The sequence below is a fragment of the Leguminivora glycinivorella genome, chromosome 12 (genome assembly GCF_023078275.1).
Source record: "Leguminivora glycinivorella isolate SPB_JAAS2020 chromosome 12, LegGlyc_1.1, whole genome shotgun sequence".
Classification (NCBI taxonomy): Eukaryota; Metazoa; Arthropoda; class Insecta; order Lepidoptera; family Tortricidae; genus Leguminivora; species Leguminivora glycinivorella.
Genome location: NC_062982.1, coordinates 15,839,053 through 15,865,185, shown reverse-complemented (window position 1 = coordinate 15,865,185; position 26,133 = coordinate 15,839,053). Strand labels below are relative to the sequence as shown.

Genomic DNA, 26,133 nt, shown 5'->3' with positions numbered 1-26,133 from the left:
GGACGGACGGACGGACGGACGGACGGACAGACAGACATGGCGAAACTATAAGGGTTCCTAGTTGACTACGGAACCCTAAAAACACTACGTGACGTCACGCGAGGCAAGTCCATTGGGCGTTTAGTGTTTTGTATTCGATATCAGTTATATGACTTCACCACGTTAAATATTGCCGGTTATAAAAAGTACATCCTGTATTTTGCTTTATAATCCTGTATTTTCTACATATAAATTCCTCACCATTTTACGATATAATATGATCTCGTACCAACGTCGATCCCCACATGTACTTCAAAATAAAATATGAATAATCGGCGGCGCGTGTGTTAGCTCATTGAATGATATATATTTTATGTATGTGGATTCATATTGAAAGATAAGCGCTCAGCTACCTGCATAGTGAGTGACACGCTTAAGTATAAGTCTAAAGTACTTAGATGATAAATCGCATTATTTTATTTGGCAGTAGTAGTAGTAGATTCCACGATGTATACTAAATTTATTATTTATAAATTAAATTATTTACTGATGCATGTGGAAAATAGGTATATTAAGTTAAAATTGTTACTCTAGTAGTCTTATCAAATACAACCCTTTCAGGCTTAGCATTAAATAGCGTGATGCGCACAGTTGAAATAAATTTTGGCGTTTTGTACACAACATGCGGTTTGTCGAATGTCGAGAGAGACGTTCGCGTCCGTCCGTAAGCTCATAGTAAACAGTTTACCCAATGTCTCGCTAGATGTCGCTGTACCGGCCGTAAACTAGCTAACGAAATTCTTACCGTGTTTGTATATAAGTGTTGAACTTTATTTTTAATAAATTTTGGCTTTATTTGTGAATGTTAATGTTGGTTTCATTGCTTCCAAGTAAAGAGCGCCCTTTTTGAAGTTAGGGGTACATTCATTGGTCCTTTACGAACCGGGATGTACTGTGGGCCTTAAGTTTTAGTAGTGCTTTCCTGTACCAAGTGGCAACGGATTGTTGTCGAGGGTGCAGTCTCCGAGGGCGGCAGCGGATTGGAGCAGTCGACGGAGTCAGCAGCGCCGTGACCTTGAGTGACGTCACGGTGATCAACTTGGCGGGAAGATTCAAACTGAGGTTCAGAGTACTAGTGAAGTGTAAGAAGATTAAAAACTGTGAGTACATTTATGTGTTTATCTGTGCAAAGTGTCACTAATTGGAACTGTCACCTGTCAAAACAATACAACTGTCAAGTGTCAAATTTGGACTTAGAAAAATTCATGGACAGAAGACAATTTCAAAGTGTTAAACACTTAGAATAATTTAAGAAAAAGTGATCCGACGGGGAACCTATGCCCGATTTTATAGCGAAGTTAAAACGACGAAACACTTAGAAAATTTTGAGGAAAAAAAACACTTGCGATTTTTTTGAAGATTCTATACCTATAAGGACTTAGCAGATTTACGAGAGGATCGGGACTTAGAAAATTTTGAACAGATTTTGCTGGGACTTGTAATTTTTCAAGATGAGTAAGTTGGATACAAGTATCAACTTTCAAACGGATCAAAACGTTCATATTACTAAGGCGTATAGCAATTATAAAAAATCTCCGAAAGAGCGGATTACCGTCGCATACGTCGAAACTAGACTGGAAAGCTTGGAAACATTATGGGAACAGTTTTCGCGTATGCATATGCAGATCATGATGTTACCAGAGCAAGAATTGTTGAAAAACACTGCATATATGAAGAACGACGTGTATGAGGCGACCAACGAGTTGTACATGGACTATAAATGCGAACTGAAGAACGTTTTGAGCAAGCTAAAGGCCAAATGTTGCCAAATACATCCACTTCAAAATCAAGTCACGTGAAGCTTCCAAAGATCACTATACCAACATTTTCGGGAAAATACGAGGAATGGACGGGATTCCGAGATTTGTTTATTTCTCTCATCCACAAAAACAAGGACATAGACGATATTCAGAAGCTTCACTATCTCAAGGCGCATTTGTCAGGCGAGGCGGAGCAGCTTCTTAGGCATATACCTATTTCTAGTGAGAGCTATGTGCAGTGTTGGACCCAGTTAGAGAGTCGCTATAATAATAAACAATATTTAGCAAATTGTATTTTAAAAAGATTTTTTGCACAAAAAACTCTTCTGACTGAGTCTGCCACTGATATCAAACAATTGTTAGACTGTACTACAGAAACATTAAATGCTTTATCTAGTCTCAAAATAAACACAAGTACTTGGGATATCATTATAATTTACATTGTTAGTCATAAATTAGATCCAGAAAGTAGGAAGATTTGGGAATGTAAGGTGAGCGAATTTGTGTCTCTATCTGAACAGTTACCGTCACTGGACCAATTTAAAGACTTTTTGCAAACGAGGTATCATTCTTTAGAATTTTTGGAACCTAAACCGGGATTCGCCCATAAACCTAAGTTTGTTAATAATAACTATAAGGGGAATTTTAGTCAGGTCAAGGGTAATCAGGGGCAAAGAGTTAGTACCATGCACGTCGCTAGCAATGTATCTTGTAGTTATTGTAAAGGTGAACATAGAATAATACATTGTAAAGATTTTAATGCTTTGGATGTCGAGGTCAAGCGTAATTTTGTTCAAACAAGTGGTATGTGTTTCAACTGTTTAGGCCAGAATCACTCCGCCAGGCACTGCAAAGTTACAACAAATTGTCAAATCTGTAACAGGAGACATCACTCGCTTTTACATCAAAAAGGGGATTCACAAGCCAATGAGGGAAAAGAGACAGCGTCTGGTCAAACTGTGGCACAAGTTCATACACAGAATGTGTCAACGATAGAACCTACACCGGGAACCAGCGTTTCAAATCACTTCGTGAATGAAGTATCACAGCACGGGTTACTGGCTACCGCGGTTGTAAGAGCCAGAGCATGGGAGAAGGAGGAGAGTCATCTAATAAGGGCCCTGATAGATCCGGGTTCCGAAGTTTCATTTGTATCGTCAGCTACTGTTCAGTTACTTGGGTTAAAGCAAACCCCAGCTAAGGTTTCAGTGACAGGATTACGAGGGCAGCTGATTACAGTTTTGAAGTCTATCGTTCAAATAACGATTTCATCACGATCTGACACCAACAGTGCCATCGAGGTTACGGCATTTGTAGTCGACAAGGTTACATCTAATCAACCTTCAACAAAGGTGTCCATTACATCCTGGCCTGAGTTACAAACCGTTGAGCTAGCAGACCCTGAATATCACACGCCAAATAAAATAGACATGCTGTTAGGAGCAAAGGTCTATGCACGGATCATCCAACCAGGTTTATTCAAATCTCCCCAAGAGACTACAGTGGCACAAAAGACGTCATTGGGGTGGATTTTATGTGGAGAAACAGGTTTACAGGCGAACGTCTCATGCAAGCTAGTGAGCTTGCACACACAGGTGGATCAGTTGCTGAGGTCTTTTTGGGAACTTGAGTCAGAACCTAGCAACAAACAACGAATCTTGACACCTGAAGAACAAAGATGTGAGGAAATATATGAAGCGACAACTACACGAGATGAGGCGGGCAGATACGTTGTTAGATTACCGTTCAGGGATCAGCAACCAACTTGTGTAGATGGTGGGTCCAGAGAGATTGCGTTGCGTAGGTTTCACTCTCTGGAAAGGCGGCTTCAAAACGACGAGCGTCTGGAAACAGAATACACAAAGGTGTTCCATGAATATAGGGACTTAAATCACATGGAACCTTTGACAGAACAAGAATCTAAAGAAAAGGGGTTATACTTACCTTACCATGCTGTTGTACGAGACGAACGGGAAACTACTAAGGTGCGCATTGTCTTCGATGCTTCATGCAAGGGCACAAACGGGGTGTCCTTAAACAACGACCTTATGGTTGGCCCTACATTGCAGCCAGAGTTGAGGCACTTAATCATGCGTTGGCGGATGCATCCAATTGTTTTCATTGCCGACATCGTCAAGATGTACAGGCAAGTATTAGTGGACAACAGGGACACTAAGTACCAACGCATCTTGTGGAGAGAAAACAATAAGGAATCTGTAAAAGAGTACAAGTTAAATCGAGTTACGTTTGGGGTCTCATCAGCTCCATACTTAGCTGTCAAAACATTGATTCAAGTAGCCTTAGATGAGGGTGCAGACTTCCCGCTTGCAGCTAGTAGAATACGCAAGGATTTTTATATGGACGACCTGATGTCAGGTTGCGAGTCCGAGCAAGAGGCAATAGAGATCTATCACCAAATGAAGACAATATTGAGCAAAGGAGGCTTTGAGCTTCAAAAATGGTCAAGCAATAGCAAAGCTATGCTAGAAGAAATCCAAGAAAGTATAGCAAGGAAAGAAGAGCATAAGAAGATAGAGATAAAGCAAGAAGAAGTAAATAAAATCTTAGGACTTACCTGGGATCGAAGTCGGGATCAATTTGCTTATACGGTCCAGTTACCTTCTCCAACAGCACCTGTAACTAAAAGAAAAGTTACATCGGACATCGCGAAGCTATATGATCCTCTAGGGTGGATAGCTCCTAGCATAGTGACAGCGAAAATGTTCATTCAGAAGCTGTGGTTGGCGGGTATCGAATGGGATCAAGAGCTGCCTTCCCCATTGCTGGAAGAATGGTTAAGCTATAGGGAAAGCTTATCACAACTTACCAAATTTAGACTTCCACGTTGGACAAATCACAGTGCTGACGCAGCTTTAGTTGAACTGCATGGTTTCAGTGACGCGTCAAACGCTGCATATGCCGCTGTGGTGTATGTACGTGTTATTGACTCAGAAGGGTTGATACACGTCAGTTTGGTATCATGCAAAACAAAGGTCTCACCAATCAAACAAATTTCGATTCCTCGGTTGGAATTATGCGGAGCAGTCTTACTAGCAAAGCTGTTGGTTGAAGTTTCTGAAGTGTTAGAAGTAGACAAAACGAATATACACGCGTGGACAGACTCTGAAGTAGTACTGGCATGGTTAAGCAGTCATCCAAGCAGATGGAAGACTTTTATAGGAAATAGATGCTCGGAGATCTTAACAGCTACTTCTCGGAGCCAGTGGTCGCACGTGAGATCAGAGCAAAATCCAGCAGATTGTGCATCAAGAGGGATTTCTGCATCTGAATTAGGAAACTTTGAACTTTGGCTAAACGGACCGGCTTGGCTAAAACAAGACGTGATCAATTACAAGGCTTCAAAGTCAGTAAGTACTCAGCTAGAGGAAAGGAAAGTACATACTCACCTGGAAACTGTGATAACCTCATCAGACAGTGAAGATCCTTTATGGTCGAAGTATTCTTCACTCACTAAGTTGTTGAGAGTTGTTGCATACTGCCGAAGATTCCTGAAAAATAAAAGAAAAAGTCATACTTACCTGTTGAAGAGTGAATTAGAGGAAGCTTTAGCAATCATGGTGAAAAAGAATCAGCAACAAGCATACGCGGAAGAAATCGAAGAAATTAAGAAAGGTAGGCTAAAGAAGAAAAGTCCACTTACCTCGTTCACTCCCTTTCTCGACGATTTGGAAATAATCCGCGTTGGTGGGCGGCTCCAGAGTGCAGACATGACATACGATCAAAAGCACCCAATGTTGTTACCGAAGTCAGCGTGGTTGACACCGCTTATTCTTCAAGATGCGCATGTTAAAACTTTACATGGAGGAGCGCCTCTGATGGTTAATTATATTAGGGCTAAGTTCTGTATACCAGGTCTTAAGAACTTGGTTAAAAACCACGTAAGGAAATGTATTCCTTGTGTTCGTAACGCAGCCAACATTCGGAACCAATTGATGGGGCAGTTACCATCACCCAGGGTTAATGTAACAAGGCCATTTCTACGCAGCGGGGTAGATTATGCTGGGCCCATCAATATACGTGTCTCCAAGGGTAGAGGCAACAAGTCATACAAAGGGTATATTTGCCTTTTTGTATGCATGGCTACCAAAGCCGTTCATATAGAAGCAGTGAGTGAACTATCAACTGCAGGGTTTCTCGCTGCCTTTAAAAGGTTTGTCGCGAGGCGAGGTTATTGTAGTGACCTCTACAGTGATAATGGGTCTAATTTCGTGGGTGCGGCGAAAGAACTTCAATATCTCTTCAATGCGGAAAAGTCAAGCTTGATTCCCGAGCTGGCTGACTGGATGGCATCCAACGGAACCCAATGGCATTTTATACCTCCTTACGCTCCAAACTTTGGGGGTCTTTGGGAAGCAGGGATAAAATCCTGTAAATTTCATCTGAAACGTGTGATTGGGAATGCCACACTTACATTCGAAGAGATAAGTACTGTTCTATCTCAAATCGAGGCGTGCATGAATTCAAGGCCGCTGTGGCGCATTGATGACAATGGAGAATCTCTTCCATTGACACCGGGTCATTTTTTAGTGGGAGAACCACTGGTTGTAGCACCGGATCAGTGTTATGATCAAGTGCCAATTTCGCCACTACGTAGATGGCAATTATGTCAGCGTATGATGCAGGATTTCTGGCGGCGCTGGTCCCAGGAATACTTAAATCAATTCCTCCAAAGACATAAGTGGACTCAACAAACTCCGGAACCCAAGATAGGCGATGTAGTTCTGGTAAAAGAGCCTGATTTGCCACCTACCAGATGGCTCCTCGGTCAAGTGGTTGAAACACATCCAGGTTTGGACAAGGTAACGCGAGTTGTTACCTTACGATGTAAAAATAATCTCATAAAAAGACCCACATCAAGAATTTGTGTTTTGCCATTAACTAATTAAATTTGCTTTGTTGTGTACGTGCATTCAAATGTATATATAGAACGCAATACTCATGTACGTCACAACGTTATTACATTTAAGTTTATTGTACTGTTAACTTATGTTAAGAACTGTCGTTCTTGGTGGGCGGCATGTTCGCGTCCGTCCGTAAGCTCATAGTAAACAGTTTACCCAATGTCTCGCTAGATGTCGCTGTACCGGCCGTAAACTAGCTAACGAAATTCTTACCGTGTTTGTATATAAGTGTTGAACTTTATTTTTAATAAATTTTGGCTTTATTTGTGAATGTTAATGTTGGTTTCATTGCTTCCAAGTAAAGAGCGCCCTTTTTGAAGTTAGGGGTACATTCAGTCATTGCCCTTCCCCGCTGCCGCGCCACGGCCGCGCGGTCGGTATCATAATACCTACACTACCCGCGTCACTGCGCTCGCTTGACTAGATCGAACGCAAATATTAATACCGTATTATTTTTCGAAGCATTCTATTAAACTTACCCAAATTCACGTATCTTATTTATCTTGTCTTTTTAGTTAATAAGATAAGAACTCTAGTAACTTTAATATTTTTTTGGAATGGTAAAAACCTATTTTTGCTAAATTATCGCAAATTTTATCAAGCACTGGAGTAGGAAAACACAATTTCAGTTTATTGATATATTTGAAGGAGGCAATGCGACGTTTCTTATTTTTTTTAACATGAATATTTTTTTGTGTCTGTTTCGCTAGGTATGACAAATTGTCATATAGCACTCGAGTAAATTGACCCAAACTACGTATACACGCTAAAAATATCATTCTAAATGCAATACAGTTACATTTTTTCTCTCGAATATTTTTTTTACCACATTAGGTCAAATTAAAAATTATAACCACAAATTACCAAATTACTAAAAAAGCACCTTAGGAATGTGACCCAAAACGAAATGTTAAATTTATATGTTATCAATGTATTTATAAACGAAAACAAAATCGACTTTAATATTTTTTTAACTTAGGGCCCAAAATATAGCCAGCGCCGCAGGACTATGTAGTATCATAAAATCATATTGTTAATTTTGCCACCAGAAATAGGTATAATTTGTCTGTACTAGGGGATTTACAGAAACCCTGTACCGTACACGGCTGAAAGTTTGTTTCAGTTCACGAAAAGGAATATGACGAATCAACAAATAAAATTATAAGAACACGGAGACCGGAAAACGGATGCGAGAAATTGTATACCTACCTGCCGAAAGTATTTTCCACCATTCACCACACTACTTCACAATCGTACTCATCATCCTTGCGTTATCCCGGCATTTGCCACAGCTCATGGCAGCCTGGGGTCCGCTTTGACAACTAATTCCAAAATTTGGCGTAGGCACTAGTTTTACGAAAGCGACTGCCATCTGACCTTCCAACCCGAAGGGTAACAGACCTTATTGGAATTAGTCCGGTGTTTTCCTTCACCGAAAAGCGACTGGCAAATATCAAATAACATTCGCACATAAGTTCCGAAAAACTCATTGGTGCGAGCCGGGGTTCGAACCCGCGACCTCCGGAACGAAAGTCGCACGCACTTACCGCACGGCTACCAGCGCTACTTCACAATCGTACTAAATACGGAAAATTTGGTTTGAATTACAGCGAAGTATCGCCGACCGTCGTAAAAAGTACGCTCCAGAACTTTACAGTAAAGTCCTCTTATGGTGAAAGTTCAAATCAGTACGAGTGACAACGATTGGAGATCACATCAGAGGATTGCTTCACTTTCACAGTCATCTTGTAGTGTGCACACATTCAATATATTTACTCATTCAGGCAGTACTTTTAACACCCTTACATAATAACCTTCCATGTATCCAAGGGCCAATCTCCCATCCCTACTGTTCTTTTCTAATGTACAGTCAACCAACCAACCCTAACATTGTTGGAACCCTAAGGCCACTCTTCAGCCATGTCAACAAGCAGTAAGAGATTTCTTACAATCTGATTTATAACATCACTATGACAAAATTCTGCAGTGGCCTAGGGCTCCAATTGGTTGACTGTACATCATCATCATCAGCAAGGTAAGGTACGCGGAGTGCGGACCCTACAGTGTAGACTGTTGCTAAGAAGCACTCCACCCAAGGCGGAGATGAATTAGTTGGTGGTTTTAGACGGTAGTCAGACTGGTTAGCCCTTCATCGCCCTGGATTCCCCCGGACCAGGTGGCATGCGTAAAAATATTTCCCCAACGTAAAAAACCGGTCAAGCGCGAGTCGGACTCGCTCACCGAGGGTTCCGTACAAACTTTCAATAGTTGAATCATCAAAATGTTATTCATAGAACTCTACAGATTTGACTAAATCCCTCAAGACTCAATTTCCCACATAACAAGTAATATTTTAATATACAATTTTATTGTTAGACAACGTCCAAATAAAATCAAGACTATTCGACTTCAATAGTTTACGACTTACGACATGTCGCAAGGACGCTCCTGACCCGACCTCATTATATCAGGAAAAACGCGATGTAGGAAATGAGCGTTCAACGTACAGCGACATCTATCGGCAAATTGAGTAAACTAATGCGCGCGAGCTAGTATGGAGGATGATTTTTATGGAATAATTGTTTATTGCGTGAACCGATTTTAACCATTTTGCCTCTATTTGAAAGCAGGTAATTTCATTGTTATTTTGTTAAAAAATACAGGTACAATAAACACCCGCAAGGGTGTTGAAATTTAAAATGTAAATCTGAAAGGTTTTTTATAAATAAAAAAAAAAGTTTTCAAGATACGTGTATGATTTTATTTTTCCTGTAATATTCATTATAATAGCCATGTTTGGTGAAAATTTCATAAATTTATGTTGGTAAACTTCGGAGATAAGGGGGGGGGGGAACGGTATTTTTTTTTACATTTTCCTTCAAAAAACATTTTTTTCCACAACCAAAAAATTATAAAAAATAGTTTTGATATGTACAGTTTGAGCTCTTTCTAACGATACCCCACTTGACCTAGTTACTTGAAATTTTCAGTTTGCCCCCTTTCATTTTGGCCATTTTCTATCATTTATATTAATTAATTAAAAAAAAAAATCTTTCAACTTGTACAGGTTCACAATGTTTATAACTATTCCAAATTTCATATCGATAGCATAAGTAGTTCTCGAGATATTTAACAATGTGACAGACGGACAGACAGACGGACAGAGTCGCACCATAAGGGTTCCTGTTGTACCTTTTTGGTACGGAACCCTAAAAATACCTACAACCAATACAAGTTACAAAAATAATTTAGCCAACAGACTGTACCGTAAGCTTAAAATACATGCACTGCAAAATACATGCAGAATTTAAAGCGGAAATTTATTCATCCACTTTATAGCTAGATGTATCTTTAGTCAAGCATTTTGTTAATTTATTAAAACGAATTCTATTCTGTAACTATAAATAAAGCGCTGCTAGATAGAATAAAACAGTGAGTTAGCGGTAAAACTTGCCTAGGATAAGTTTTCAAACTTTACAGCTGCCCTACTAGCATAAAATCCACCATAACCTCATAGTTCTAGCGTACATTTTAGCTGGAGTTAATCTTGCACAAAGTAATCCCAAGTATAATTAGTGGCTGCACTGAAAAATTGCATTGCTCTCGCAGGATCTAGCCGCCAAGGTACTTAGCAAAGAAATACGTGTACCGTAATTTTATTTGTGAGTCCGTTTGTCAATTAGGTGGTGCTATTATTGCTTGCCATTAGCGCTTCTTAGGTTCGCTGGTGGACAAAGTCATTCTGTTAAACATAGTAGTGACACTAAAAAAAGCGACAAATTTGGAAAATGTAGGGCTCAGCGGCCAATTATCTTCATAAAACGCGTGCCTTTCTAAACCTTGACGTTGGCGGAATCATCGACGAGCCATAACACTTAAAAATTGATTGAAAATGGGACTTAATTCCCATAGAAAATTTGAATTTGTCGCCGTTTTTAGTGCTAAGATTTGGTTTTAGATGACACACTTTGTCAGTTAGTATATGGAGATTAGAGGTATTCTTTTCTCCACGAGTTAGTAATTATTTCAATTTCATTTGGAAAGTAAACTCTTTTCGTGTACACTTTTAAGTTTACCGTCTTTTGTGAATTTACGGTAAGTGTGCTAATAGAGTATAATATTATACTTCTTCTACAAACAGAAATTAAGGTTTGTTACTGCTACGACGGAAATTATGTCCGATTCGGACTCAAGGCGAACTTCATATGTCACATTGCAAATTGACGTTTTAAATGTCAGTGTCAAAACGCGTAAACTTGACATTGACATTACATTGAGTGTTGAGTTCGACACGTGTGTTCAGTAAATATTGAAATTAGAGCCAGTTTTAATAAATTTGGTAATAAGTACTTGTGTTTTAAAAGCAGATATACTTTAAACATTTATAACAATGTCTGACGGAAGCGACGGCCAATTTAGCGACTACGAAGAGGATATTTCCAATAAGGTTAAGTCAGTACGGGTGAGTTCGATTTTAGTTAATAAATCTTACAGAAATATTGTAATATTCACAATAATATTGGCGTTTCGTGATCAAGTAATACATTGTAAAGAAATTTCGTGCCTGTGTATAGACAGTGTCATTGTCTTGAAGCCTCATATTTTCGAACTATATCTTGGGTTGCTTATAGATCTTAGCCTGTGTAAAAATTGTTAAGAGTTACTAATTACTATAAATAAATAATAATATAGATGCATCCCTACTATTTTGAATCAACGTTGTGTAACATTTACTTAGTAAATTGCCTTAATGTTACCTTATTGCACAACACAAATTAATTGTTGTATGGATACACTACAAGTTATTTGTTGTTAGATAGTTTTGTTGGAAAAAATATTGTCATTTATGTTTTCTTAAAGGGCACTAACTATCTTACCATTTTGTTTTCCAGTTTGCTGATAAACTGGATATCAAAACACTTAGCAGCAATGCCGAGAGTGATTATGATTCTGATGATTACTTCCAAGACTCCGATGATCCAACTAACAATTCGGGAAAACTCAAAAGTAATTCTCAGACACCTTCAAACAAAGTCAGCACATTCCAGCCCAGTGAAAAGTTGTTTAAAAAGTATGTTCACAAAATCAATGTGGATAGTTACGATCCAATGGACCGTACAAATAAATTCATTGACAGCAATGACAGGAAAGTTGATAGCGGCAGGATTAGAACAAAGGATAAGCATGACAGAGCTACTGCAGAGCAAGTCATGGATCCACGCACAAGAATGATTCTTTTCAAATTGTTAAACAGAGGTATTATCAATGAAATCAATGGTTGCATATCTACTGGTAAAGAGGCCAATGTCTACCATGCTACATCTAAAGATGGAAAAGATTATGCTATTAAAATCTACAAAACATCAATCTTAGTGTTCAAAGACAGAGATAAGTACGTATCAGGAGAATACAGATTCAGAAATGGGTACTGCAGGTCTAACCCTCGTAAAATGGTACGAACCTGGGCTGAGAAAGAAATGAGAAATCTTGTAAGGATGTTCAATGCTAAGTTAAATGTTCCAGAGCCAATTATATTGCGGAGCCATGTCCTCGTCATGACTTTCATGGGAGATGAGGGATGGCCTTCTCCAAAACTGAAGGATGTTGAGATTACTCAATCGCAAGCCAGATCTTTGTACCGGGATTGCATAATAATGATGTGGAATTTGTTCAACATTTGCAAACTGGTACATGCAGATTTATCAGAATATAATCTTCTGTACCATAAAGGAAATGTAGTTGTAATTGATGTGTCACAGTCTGTGGAACATGACCATCCACATGCTTTTGAGTTTTTAAGGAAAGATTGTACTAATATATCAGATTTCTTCAGGAAGAATGGTGTTGCAACACTGACCGTTAAGGAACTTTTTGATTTTATTACCGACTCTGCTATAAATGAAGGAAATTTGGAAGATTGCTTGGAGAAACTTTCAGAGAAGGCTTCTACAAGGAAGTTTGAGGAAATGACAGCACAAGAACAAGTTGAAGAGGAAGCTTTCAAAAACATTTATATACCTAAAAGGCTTACAGAGGTAAGACAATTCGAAATCTGTAGAAAAAATATGTATGTATGTCTCTGTTTGGCCCGATGGTTGACTGGTAGAGAATGCCATTAGGCATTAAGTCCGCCATTTGTACATTTTTGTTTTATTTGTGCAATAAAGTTTAAATAAATAAATAAATAAAAAATATTGGAAGTCTGGTTCTAGATGATGTGGAAACATGCATGCAAGTTTAATTATACTACACAGTAGAGATGGGCCGAATATTCGGTAAATATTCGGTATTCGGCATATTCGACAAGTTTTTCAATGTTCGTATTCGGCCGAATAGTTCGGTTATATTGCCGAATATTTACCGAATTAACAAAGTAAATAAATAGCGTATGTTGTTTCGTAATTCATCGGATAATGACATCCTATTTCATGATTCTAAGGAAGCACCAAAGGGATTTAAATATGCGTTAAAATATATATTACCTAAAATAATTAATTAATTATGTAAAAAAGTAAAATAACGTAGTTTAACATACAAAAACCAAAATTTTGTTATGCACCAAATTATAGGAACATTAAGAGCCTTAGTACTCATTACTAACGAATCATTGAAAAGTTTTAAACTCTAAGGATTTAAAATATATCGGAACCGAATATTCGGCCGAATGTTCGGTTCGGTAACAGCTGAACCGAATGTTCGGCCAAATATTCGTATTCGGCCCATCTCTACTACACAGTATTATATTATTTAGCATTTAAATTTGTTCTAAATATGAATACTTATCTTACTAACATAAGTTTTGTCATGTAACAGGTGTTTTCCTAATTGTTTTGTGGTAACTTATATTATTAATATTAAAAGTTTGTATAATTCACAATTTTAGTGTTATAAAAGGAACACTTTTACAGGTTATTAATTATGAACGGGATATCAACAAAGCTAAAAAAGGTGACACAGAAGATCTGGCATACAAGAAGATTGCTGGATTCAATGAGGACCTCAGTACAGTCAACAAACCAGAGATTTTGGAAGAATGTGATTTTTCTGGCAGAGGGTCTGCTAGTGGCTCGGAATCTTCTGAGGATGAGGATGGAGATTCTCGTAAGTTTTTTTAAATTCTGATAGTAAATTAATTAATATGAAAAGCAAATAAGTAGATTAGTAGGACATTTGAAACTGATTCTAGATTAGAGAAAAAAAGATTACATTGGTGTTGAAACATACAGGGACAGGGAGGTTATTTTTTTAACCTGTCATATATATTTTTTTATTGATAATTATTTTATTTTAATTTCAATAATTAGGTAATTTCGGTATCAGCAACTAATGAGTGGCCAGTAAAGCCAAAAGAGAGAAAAAACCGTATTGTGACTTGTAATTGTAGTGACTATACGAAAATCATTCAAACCTCATAAACTATCTTAGGTGCTCCATTTATTAATGTGCTCAATTTTTTTTTAACAGACCCCAAGTTCATATCATCTGCCCGCCCAAGAGACGAATCTCCCAACACTAAGAAGGCAAGAAAAAAGGCGGTAAAAGAAGAAAAGGCAGAGAAAAGGAAAACCAAAGTCAAGAAGCACATCAAAAAGAGAAGGGACAAAGGATCGGGGAAGAAGTAGAATGGCAAATAATCTAAGTGAGTTTTAAATTAAATTCAATAGTAATTGTGCCTGTGATTAAGTAATGTAAATTACCCGAAGGTAAGGTGCTGAAGGTATATTTTAGAATGGCACATCTTTATATTTATTTAGTATAGTAAACGGCCATAGAGAATAAACATCGGTTTTTCGTCTTCGTAGAGCGTTGTCTCTTTCTTGCTTATGTGACGTTAACTGTCTCTTTCCAAAGACCAATGTGCATTCTTTATGGCCATTTACTGTAAGTCATATATTTTATAATGTATAAATTAGATATGAAATTATATCTAGTTACGAGAATAAACATAGATTTTCATTTATTATTGTAGTCTCATGTTTTTAGGCATATATCTACTGTAAATATCACTAGAATATTTTTTGTATATTGATAAATTGATGACGCGTCGTAGTAATAATATCGTATTTTAAAGAAAAGCGCCATCTACCACAATCTACACAGACTACGTGGACTGATATCTCGATGCTCACAACAGAACCACGATCTGCAGCAATTGTGCTACTATTGATCAACAGATGTCGCTGGTAGTAGCAAAATAACACTAGCTCCAAAGAGTTTTTTTCATCAGTCAGAACCTTAGGCAGTGAAATACACACTTAGTGTAGGTACTTTGGCTGCTAGTGAAAAAGCTGCCTTCGTTAGCTGTTGGTATGTAATGTGTAATTATTAGGTCAGGCGGATTAGCACATTACCTTAATCAGTAATAATGGATAACAACATTAGGAGTACTAGACAAAACAGATCACTTTTTGACCGTGAAAATGCAGCGGTTACTAACTGTCATTTTAATCCTGATGATTTATTTATTTTCCGATCGGATTAAGGGATACTGTGTTAAACTGAGAGTACATGCCAAAATGGCCCACGGGAAAAAAACACTGAGTATATATTTTTGGACAGGTATTTATTAAACAAAATTTACAAGTACTGTGTACTAATCTCACTAACACATGCAGAAATACCAGAAAACTACATTGTGACAAGATTACATTTCGGATGAAATATACAAAATAAAAAATAAAACACCATGTCCCTCGATCGTGCAAGAATAGGCAGACAACGAAATTTTAATTATCTCGATAAATTATCTCACACTTTTCGTATTCAGCATTTACTAGTACATTTGCCGTTCGCGTCTCTGTAGGTGCCTTCCTTGCAAAAGCAACCTGGCCTGCAAACTTGAATGCAGGATAGGGACAGGTCCTTATTAGCGCAGGTTTTTGGACAAGCTGATCCGCATGAATTGTATTCTTCGCCTGGTGGGCATGGTGAACCTGTTAGACACAAAAAAAAGTATTGTTAACGATGACATTTTTTCACCACAGAGGGCGCCTAAAACTAATGTATGTTAGTACTAGTTTTTGCCCGTGGCTTCGCTCGCGTTAAATTCGAAAATTGCGAAATGCTCCATAGAAACTTCCACCCCCCATTTTAGGGAAGTGAGGGGTTATAAAGAGACAAACCGTAGCCTATTTCACGCTCTATCCCTTCAACTATCTTTATTTTAAGAATCATGTCAATTCGGCGCTTCGTTTTATAATATTAGTATGGATAATATGACTGGTTTTGTGTTACTTTATCTGGCAACATCCCACAATTTTTCACGGATACCCTGATCATATCTGAACCAGATTTGGTATTATATTAGTCATATTCCCACATAATTTACTTCAAAATCAAAATGCAAAAACACTAGTTGAAATCCAACGTTATGGGTAAAAAAAAACTTATACCTAACATAATAAAAGCTTTTAAGATTTTCTGTTTAATCGGCCAAATGAGTTTTAATTTTTAATCATATACCTATCAATTGATCGATTCTAATCAGGTAGGTCAGTTAATTCTTATATCGAAAGTGAAATACTAGGTAGATAATCCTACATTTATCACCCATAACCAATACTTCATTTCAAATTAATTTCGCTAACAAATACGTATTGGTCATAATTAAAAACGCACTCACCGACTTCACACGTAACCATTGACGCCACAGAGATAATCACAAATAGAAAAAATATCTTATTAGACATCATGTTTGCTTCACTACCGTCGTAATAGTACGCCGATTCCGCAGTCTGCTCTTAAGTAATACGGATAGATATGTCAATATTTTCCTGCCTAGGTGATTCCCCCATTTTTTTATGGAATCTATTAACGGTCGAGTCGAAGTCACGCTACAAGGGTTCCGTGTTAGAGTATTGAGGAAAACGTTTATGATACTCTAAGAACAAATTAAATTATTTTCATAGAACACTGGAGGCCTTGGTCACTTTTTCTTTGTATATGACATTTATTTAATGTTTAACGTTTATGATATTTGGAAATAATGTATCGTACTTGTTTGAGCACCTAATAGATATACACTGGTCAAAAAGAGAAATAAAAAAACAAAGTGTGATGTAAAGCTGCATTTTTGATATGTTATTTGGGGTCCTTGGGGGAATATAGGACTATATTTTGCAAGCAAAAAAATGGTGTGCTAACTTCGTAATTTAAAAAAAAAAGTAAAAAAATCAGACTTTTTTTGGTTTTTGCCGTTTTATTAAAAAACTATGCATTTTTGGTCAAAAGTTGCTGTGTAATGTTGAAAGCGCATTAAATTTCAAACAGTTTGACATCTTTTTTATCAATGTCCGTCAAATATTTTTTGAGATATGAAGCGTCAAAAAAAGAGCATTTTTCCCCTTTCTATGAAAATATTCGTTTTGCTAATATTTTGAGACAGATATCAGCAAAACAACTCAGGCTATTACATAAATTGTAAAATAAAAATGTAGGAAACACTAGCTTTCATTTAAGACCAAAAGAGTGCCAGTTATTTAAAAAAAATAGGATTATATCATAAGTCTAGTATAACTGGATCAGAAATAATCGGTGGATGGTAATGGCCAAATGGGATAGTTTTATGTAAACTTACAGGAGGCGTAGAGGAGAACGAATTATTATTATTTGGGGGCTGTTCAAGTATTACTCAGACACATATTTGCGTATATCAAATCAACATTTATTAAGTAAGTTAAGTTTACGGTCAGAAAGACCTCAGGATCGCCGCTTGGCGGAAAAAAATATTTACGAGTAGAAAACCCTCATTAATTGAATCAGATTGTTCCGAAATTGTTCTTGTATGGACTGGTTTTTAAAGCATATCAGTCATATCACTGAGGGTCAATAACATCGATGCAATCTCACGAGCGTTGTCGTGGACGTGCCCGAATCATAGTATTCTCCGTTTAACGAAATATCAGTACATAGTATGTGTTGTATTGCACGCGCAGGTCTCTCACCGCCGCGTAGGTGTAGTCGGACCATAACTCGACAGTATACACGCTTGTACAAAAACTGAGGAACAGCTGTCTTTTTACGCTACATTTGGCGAATCTTCTAGCCAACATGTTTGCCCTTACTGCGGTGGCTCGCCTCTGCCTTTCTATGTCCTCCTGGTCTTTTAAACTGGACAACAAGATGTGGCCAAGATATTTGACTTCGTGTACTCTCCGCAATTGAACTCCATCAAGCAAAAGAGGTGGTACATGTGTGGGCATATGTGCTGCCTCCATGAGCATAAATTCAGACTTGTCCGGATTGTATCTCATGTTATGCTGGCTGGTGTATCTCTCGCATTCTGCAAGTAACTTACGCATAGCTCCCACAGATGGTGCTAGTAGGACCATATCGTCTGCATATGCGATGTGATTTATCATTTGCCCATTGATGGAGCAGCCAACCTCGGTACTGGTCAAAGCCTGCGACAGCCCATCCATGTATACGCTGAAGAGAGCCGGAGATATACTGCCTCCTTGTCTCACGCCACAGTTTAGCCCGCTGGCTGTGGACAGAGTTGACTTCCATCTTACTACGTTCTTCTGCTGGGAATACCACTTCTCCAGTATCTTAATAATTGGCGTGGGCGCTTTCCGTTCCCGTAGTTTATTCCACAGCAATTGGTGGTCAAATACAACTCAAGTGGATTTTCTATCACTACAGGAGTTGTGCCATCAAGATGCAGAACCAGGACCCTCAAAAAGGAAAAAGTAAAATGTAACTAATTCTGTTTTATTTTTCTAATTTACTAAACTTCAAAATTTTACTGTATTTTATTTCTTCATTAGTAATAGTCAAATCGATGCAAAGTTAGCTTAGACAATTTTTTTCAGATAAACGGATATCAAAGAAAGTAAGATCGAATAGATAGCACTTTCAACCTGAAACTTTTAGCGTAAACTATTTTACCTTAACCAATCTACCAGACTCTTGGCTTCTCTATTTATAGATTTTTTTTTGTTTACCAAAGTAACTATTTGACTTACTGACCTTTATTTGCACTAAAACTAAAGCAAAATAAATTTTATACAATGTTATATTGCAATATATATCATATCATGAAGTATTTTGCAGATATTTGTCTAAAAATATTGGCAAAACGCTACTTTTTATAAATGCGTCAAAAATTAACCTTTTTTGACGCTTCATATCTCGAAAACTATTTGACGGACATTGATAAAAAAGATATCAAACTGTTTGAAATTTAATGCGCTTTTAACATTACAAAGCAACTTTTGACCAAAAACGCTTAGTTTTTTAATAAAAAAATAAAAACCAAAAAAAGTCCGATTTTTTTTATTTTTTTTTTAAATTACGAAGTTAGCACACTTTTTTTTTGCTTGCAAAATATAGTCTTACATCCCCCCAAGGACTCCAAATAACATACCAAAAATCCAGCTTTACATCACACTTTGTTTTTTTAGCCGATTTTCATGTAAGATTTGACCGGTGTAATACCAGATTAAAGAAAGTTTTCTCTCCCTAATCTAATCTTTTGTTGTAGGTATCTTAGACGTCTTGTTATCAAATATATCGTTCGATTTAATAGGTACCAGTAATAGAAAAATGCAGGTATATGTATTGTGTATTTCTTCTGCAATAACAATAAGTGATAGAAATATTGACTAAGGGCCTATTTTACGAGAACTCGCATACGAGTTTTATTACATTGCGGTATTTGTTGGTTGTGCAAAATCTTATGTGACCTCTACAGCCCGCAATGTAATTAAAATCGCATACGAGTTCGCACGCTGTCTAAATCAGGCCTAATGCAGGGGCAAATAATTTCTCTCCATTTCGAATGAAACCCTAATTAATTGTTAAATACGTGAAGGTCGAGGTTTTGTAGATTGTTTACACTTAAATAGTACCTTATATTAGTTAGATGCAGCTTCTACTGTACCTATCCTTAAGCAGAACCAGTTTGTTTCTATTATTTGCTTTTTATTGTATGGCCGATAGTAATATCCGCTAGATAAAATACTTAGGCATATCGAGATACGACAAAATCATTTACTTTCCAATGAGATTCAGATGAGACAAACAAAAGTCATACAATGCATATAGGTATCTACTCTTTATTGCACACGTTAATGCAAGACAAGAATACATTAATCATTAATGAATAAGCAAAGAGGATCGAGTATTATAGAATTTATAGTGAGTTACTGTCAAAGTAAAATGTGTAATCACAGTACATAGACTGCCATCTCTCGACACAGGCTTAAAACTTTTGAACCTCAGTTTTGACAATTTGGACCATATTCTTAGCTTGATGTGTTAAAATGTCAAATATTAATATTAGCGCCATCTAGCCGAGCGTCCCCCAAAAATGCAACGTCATCTAGGCCACCGTACCTTTTTTTTCTATCATGGTACTGTACGACTATACTCCTATTTTTAATTAGCCGGAATTATTGTAAACAAAAGTGTGGCCGGTGCTATAAAAAATTTGCACCATTCGAGGTACCTATTAAAATTGCCGATATTTTACAGGCTTAATGAGTGGTTCGAGAATAGAATCCTGAACTTGCGAGTTTTTTAACACACGAGAAGTAAAATACATTTGCACCCGAGTGTAACACAAAACTTTTCCCCTCACTATAGTGATAGCGAGGAAACTACAACGCAAAAAATGCGTTTATCACTGCTTCTAGTAGTTTCACAGGTGGTAAATCATCTTTGTTACTACTTAGATTCACCTACTTTTATCAATTTTAAAGCAGTTAATTTGACTTTATTCAAGGTCAAATTACTTTACCCACTAGTGGATAAAATGCGTTTTTACCCGCTGGTATTAAAGGACAAAACACGTGTTTCCGAGCTAGTGAGGGGAAAAAATCTTTACATATTCCACTAAGTACACAAATAATGACTCTTTTTAAACGAAAATAAATTGAAACACTAAACGTTTTGGTATATTTATTGAAATTAAAAAGCCGTTTTTGTCGGGTAGTTTGTATATTGCACTGGTATTACTGTGGAAATGTACCTGGGCGACCAAGTAGCGGGCCGCTAAACATTATTTTTAGCAACTTTTGAGACTAGGTGGCAGTGATTTTTAATTACTAATTAAAACCGTCTTCTTCAAATGCGATGGTGGTAATAAGGTGGTTATAAATTAAATTATTTTTTTAATAAAAAAAAAAAAAAAATATTGGTTTTAATATTGTCTTCGGTTACCGCGATAGTTACTCATGAAATAAAACTATGGAAACGGATTAAATCGCGTATAATGAATTTAAAATACATCCCGACGTTTCGAACTCTTTACAGCGTTCGTGGTCAACGGGTGACTGAGGAAAAATTAAAATGTGCAAAAGCTACCCACTTACAAGAAATATTAACGAACCATGACCACAAATAATATAGATTTCTAAGGCAGGTTCACACACTATTAATAAAGCTAGTTATACAATATTCAAAAAATTTACCATTACTCTGTTAAAAAATAATAATTAACCAATTAATCTACACAAAATTGACAAAGAAACAAACTGCAAATGTCCATCGTCGTGCTTGTTCCATTATCAGATGTACTACTGGATCCCAAGCCGGTGGTAAAGTAAAGCCATCCTCTCTATTAAAGTTTGGATATTTCTTGATCTCAATGGCCTCTCGCAACATTCTGGGTATATATCGCTTCTCCTTAGCGAGAACCAGAGGCTTGTCAAACTTTATAGCATATATTGGTTTTGTGAGTATCTGATATGACAGGACATCGTCTATTTTGGACCGATTTCTATATTGACTTGCATGGGATCATAACATAATATAACAGTCATTGTGTTCGATCGCTTCACGATTTTTAAGTATGTAATAGAGTGATCGTTAATAACTGGTTAAAAGTAATTTGATTTTCTCTCGGCCCTTACTTTGAGAACCCCTGACTTGAGCTGCACGTGTTACTTTGACAATGACCGCAGTTTGTTTACGTTTATTCCGTTCAATTCGTAATGGGACTATAGTCGAATGATTCTACTAAACAACTAGGTACTTAGCCTGGCCAGAAATGAGCTATATGACTACGCGCCATGTTGCGGAATTTCAATAGAACTATTTTCTTCATACTAAACTGAACTGTCACCCCATACATCAGAATAACAGCGCCCTCCTGACAATAGTCATATATTTCTGGTCAGGCCCCGTAGCCGAATGGCATTTCTACGACGCAAAATGAAAACGAAACGCCGCGAAAGGTAGTCTGGCTCTGTCGCAACAATACGCAAGAGGGATAGAGATAGATATCTACAAGCATTTCGTTTCGTGAGCGTTTGTGCATTCGGCTACGCTCGCTGGCTTTATAATAAAACGAAGCTGGAGTTCATGTATTTTCTTTATTAGGCATTAATCATAAAAACATTTATACTTAATTTGACCACTTTGCGCGGCGCGGGATGCTTCTTTACACAAAAGTTTAGTCTGAAACAAATTTCAAATAATATTATAAGTACAAAATGTAATGTATTTAACGCCGAGTGTGGAATTGAAAAACGAGCAAGTGCAAGGATTCTATAGTTGAACCACGAGCGAAGCGAGTGGTTCGAGAATAGAATCCTGAACTTGCGAGTTTTTTAACACACGAGAAGTAAAATACATTTGCACCCGAGTGTAACACAAAACTTTTCCCCTCACTATGGCGAGGAAACTACAACGCAAAAAATGCGTTGATCACTGCTTCCAGTAGTTCCACAGGTGGTAAATCATCTTAATTACTAGATTCACCTACTTTTATCAATTTTCAAGCAGTTAATTTAACTTTATTCAAGGTCAAATTACTTTACCCACTAGTGGATAAAATGCGTTTTTACCCGCTGGTATTAAAGGACAAAACACGTGTTTCCGAGCTAGTGAGGGGAAAAATTTATTGTAATGTGTGTGTTCCTATGTACATTCTGAGGTTGTGCAATAAAGTGGATTTGTGTCAAGTGCAAAAATACGTATCGATTTTATCCGCTCAAAAATATGTACCGAGACCTTATTCCGCCGACATAAAGTGCTATGGGACATATTTTTGATAAGTTGTACGCACCCATATTTTTACACTTGACTGTATTGTATTGTATTATGAGTACCATACCGTAAGTAAACTATTCTTGTACAAATTAACTGTCAGATTTGCTTTCGGATTCTACTGTCACATTCAGAGCTCTTGCTGTGAGAAAATTGTCTTTATTTCAACTCACAAAATTTTTACTGTCTCAATAATAGTATGCCCTTTGAACGGGTAAAATGTAGGTAATATACAGGTTGGCTATTTAATATCTACATACCTACTGGGACTTGAATTGGAAACAACTTCACTCTAATCTAAACTAATCTAAAAACATGACAGAAATTTTACGCGCGTTCAGTGACTTTAGGTACCTATAATTACGATTTTTATTCGACCTATCCTATCCTATACCTGAAAGCATTGAAGCGAGTGAAAAAAATCACTTAGGGAGCCTATTCTGAGCCCAAAAAACTCCTTGGCGACGGGAATGTAGTTACTAAATAGCCACCCTGTATGTGTACGTTTTAGGGGTTAGTTCTACCTCTATAGTAAAAGTAGCTAATTACAATAAATATTTTTCATCACACTCGCTCGCAAACGATGTTATTACATGCCTGCATACTGATACGTAATGAGCTATTTTACCGCCCTAGGGTGACAAAGTGAATACCTGGATGGGACTAGGGTTGTAAATAGAAAAAAAACCAAATGTTTTTTTTCAGAATTGTGAAAAAAACATGAAAAAAACCGAGCACCTTGGTTTTTTTTCTAAATATGGTTTTTTTTCAGATGAACAAATAATACGACAATAACGGTTTTTCGTGAGTTGTAACGTGTTTCAATAACAATAACGTAAATTTTAATTCAATTAACATTCAGTATACAAACGTTTATTGGGGAATCCCCGATGCTGCGTGTAGCGTGGAGAGGCGGTGGTGTTGCCAACAGTAAAAAGTGATAACTACCAACTACAGATTTCGTAAATGTTACTTTTATAAGACCAGAGATTAAAGTTATTTGATTAAATTCGTTTAATAGTTAACATTAAGTCTAAAAAAACCGTATAAAAGTATTAACTACTTTCAAATTTTGAGATTTCGTACTTTAGAAAAAAACATACTCCAGAAAAAAAACTGTTTTTTTTCACGGTTTTTTTTCATGTTTTTTTTTCAAGCCAGAAAAAAAACCGTTTTTTTGCAACCCTAGATGGGACCTATCAAAAATTACAAGATGGCGGACGAATGTTCGAAATGTCAGCGTAGGTATTAGTTATTACTTCGCAAGTGTGATGAAAAACATTGTGTATATCACGAGCGCCTGAAGGATTACAGCCTCTCGTTCGTAATCCTTCACTTTCCACCCTTAATATACAATGTACTATTGCAGACGACTTACCATCACAATCGTCGAATGCAACACAGTTGCCGCACTTGGTCTCGTAAAGACCTCTCTTGCAATAACAGTGGCATACGTCTTGCGGGGTCGGGACGAACGGGGGGGACCTAAATCTGTCTTTGCAAGTCCCTGAGTCCCAGCTGGACCGACATTCATAAATCTTATTGCGGTCCCGGCATCTCGCTGCGGAAATAAAATATACCTACTTTAAATAAATAACTTTGCGCCGATTTTTGAATCTCAGCCATTCGATTTCGTGAAATTCGAGAAAATATCTCCACTACTAGCGATTTAAATTCTACTAAAATAGCATAGCATTACGTCATTTTCCACAGACTTTCGAACGGCGAATTTGTGCGTTCGAAATTCAAAAATCTATCCCCTGGAGAGGAAAATGGGGACACTGGTTTTAAGAGGTTAAGATGACTGTTTACAAACAGATGGGGCGTACGCTTGTTTGCCAATTCTGCCCTCCTAAGCTGAAAAGCGCTATCTCAAACGAAAATACATAGCTAACTTATACTTAATTACCTATCTATGGCTGACAGTTCGATTTTCAAAATCATTTGGTTTTGAGATAGCGCCACTCGGCTTAGCAGGGCAGAATTGCCATATAGTATTTTATGCAAATAGCATTTAAAGGAGGTCAAAAAAGAGGAGTGTCGTGGGTAACAATTTGAGGCGAAGCCGAAAATTGTTAATAAAAACGCCACGAGTATTTTTTGACTCAGTTAAACATGCCGTTGCATATAATACTTTTTCGACGGCGCGGCGCGACGGAAGACGGCATGGGCAGCCTTTGTGGAGTAGACTATGTAGGGTTTTAAAGATCGAAGTTCGGGAGTAGAACAAAGAACACTATCGCTAAATTTGCAAAATATGGAAAACCCTGAACTATCTTAAGGGTCCACTTGCCACTTTCACGATTCGAGACAGAGAAAAAAATGTGGTTTAATGATTTTATAACCCCAACAGTCCGCAGTGTTACTTACACTTAAGTTGCATGTTCGCAACATGTAGGTATTTATACTTACGCGTAGGTTTCTCGGAGTATGTCAACCCAAACAAAAAGAAGACGAAGAAAATTAAATAAATTAAACGAGCCATTTCGAAGAGCTCACGACTTGTAAACTCGAGGTCTGTAAAGATAATGTCAAACACATTGCTATAAATGAAAAACACGAGTGCTTTTATATCCTCTACCTACTGTTGTTAAATAAAGTATAGTGTACACCATTACATCTTAATTTGTTTTTAATCATTGTAGAATGTCACCATTTGCGGTAGGTATTTTTCTAATTTATTATTTTCCATGCATATTTACTGTTATATTTCGATTAAAACCTTAAAACAGATATAACACGCGTTGAACGTCATTTAATTACGAGTATAATGATTACATGTGTAGGAAATAAATAATTTATTATGTCATAAAATATGTATTACTAGCTTTTTTTTATTTTTATTATAAATGGGCTTACTGAGCTTACTGGGCTTAAGGAGTGGAAGGGTCAGTTGGTAGTGGAAGACCTAGGCGAACTTTTCTTGATCAAATCGGGGAAATATTGCAAAGAGGCCAGGTCAGAAGTACTCGAAACCGACGAGCGTGTATGAGAAATGTTATGAAAGTGTGTGAAGCGAAAGTGGTTTGTCAGGATCGTAGTAAATGGAAATCCGTGATCTCTGCCTACCCCTCTGGGAAACAGGCGTGATTGTATGTATGTATGTATGTATGTATGGGCTTACTCTTGGCCACAGACTAGCCAAAGGCAAAGACGTGGCCTACAATGGAGTGAGCACGCCCAGGAGATGTCTGTTCACTCTTGATTTGAAGATCGCCGGGTTATATTATGAGCTCGGAAAAATATAGCCGCCCGCTTTTGCCCGCGTCTTCGCTTGCACCCTCCATTGTAAAGATGTGGAAGGTTAGAAAGAGACAAAAAGTAAGCTACGTCACTCTCCATCCCTTCAACTATTTGCACTTAAAAAAAGGGTTCCCTCTATTTGGCATAACTTTAATTGTCCGAAACTATTTTCGCAT

General features: G+C 37.3%; 3 protein-coding genes across 3 annotated transcripts; 2 read left to right on the top strand and 1 right to left on the bottom strand.

The window, feature by feature from the left end:
* Positions 1 to 1,798: 1,798 nt before the first annotated feature.
* On the top strand, positions 1,799 to 6,913 carry LOC125232020. Its single transcript, XM_048137630.1, has 4 exons — positions 1,799 to 2,049; positions 2,683 to 5,698; positions 6,443 to 6,619; positions 6,893 to 6,913. Exons 1-4 carry the CDS (start codon positions 1,799 to 1,801, stop codon positions 6,911 to 6,913), a joined length of 3,465 nt encoding a protein of 1,154 aa, XP_047993587.1.
* A 3,921-nt stretch (positions 6,914 to 10,834) lies between these two features.
* LOC125232134 (serine/threonine-protein kinase RIO1) lies at positions 10,835 to 14,665 on the top strand. Its single transcript, XM_048137758.1, has 4 exons — positions 10,835 to 11,183; positions 11,614 to 12,756; positions 13,630 to 13,822; positions 14,186 to 14,665. The coding sequence occupies exons 1-4, from the start codon at positions 11,112 to 11,114 to the stop codon at positions 14,341 to 14,343; spliced, it is 1,566 nt and encodes a 521-aa protein (XP_047993715.1). The 5' UTR covers positions 10,835 to 11,111; the 3' UTR covers positions 14,344 to 14,665.
* Positions 14,666 to 15,265: 600 nt separating this feature from the next.
* On the bottom strand, positions 15,266 to 16,471 carry LOC125232135 (chymotrypsin inhibitor-like). Its single transcript, XM_048137759.1, has 2 exons — positions 16,344 to 16,471; positions 15,266 to 15,654 (listed from the first exon to the last, which is right to left on the bottom strand). The coding sequence occupies exons 1-2, from the start codon at positions 16,411 to 16,413 to the stop codon at positions 15,485 to 15,487; spliced, it is 240 nt and encodes a 79-aa protein (XP_047993716.1). The 5' UTR covers positions 16,414 to 16,471; the 3' UTR covers positions 15,266 to 15,484.
* Between the last annotated feature and the right edge of the window lie 9,662 nt (positions 16,472 to 26,133).

Coding starts and splice junctions, on each gene's coding strand:
- LOC125232135 (XM_048137759.1), bottom strand. CDS start 16,413: ATGATGTCTAATAAGATATTTTTTCTATTTGTGATTATCTCTGTGGCG. Junction 15,655..16,343: donor AATGGTTACGTGTGAAGTCG/GTGAGTGCGTTT, acceptor TGTGTCTAACAG/GTTCACCATGCCCACCAGGC.
- LOC125232134 (XM_048137758.1), top strand. CDS start 11,112: ATGTCTGACGGAAGCGACGGCCAATTTAGCGACTACGAAGAGGATATT. Junction 11,184..11,613: donor ATAAGGTTAAGTCAGTACGG/GTGAGTTCGATT, acceptor TTTGTTTTCCAG/TTTGCTGATAAACTGGATAT. Junction 12,757..13,629: donor TACCTAAAAGGCTTACAGAG/GTAAGACAATTC, acceptor ACACTTTTACAG/GTTATTAATTATGAACGGGA.
- LOC125232020 (XM_048137630.1), top strand. CDS start 1,799: ATGTTGCCAAATACATCCACTTCAAAATCAAGTCACGTGAAGCTTCCA. Junction 2,050..2,682: donor TATGTGCAGTGTTGGACCCA/GTTAGAGAGTCG, acceptor AATCTGTAACAG/GAGACATCACTCGCTTTTAC. Junction 5,699..6,442: donor AGAACTTGGTTAAAAACCAC/GTAAGGAAATGT, acceptor CGTATGATGCAG/GATTTCTGGCGGCGCTGGTC.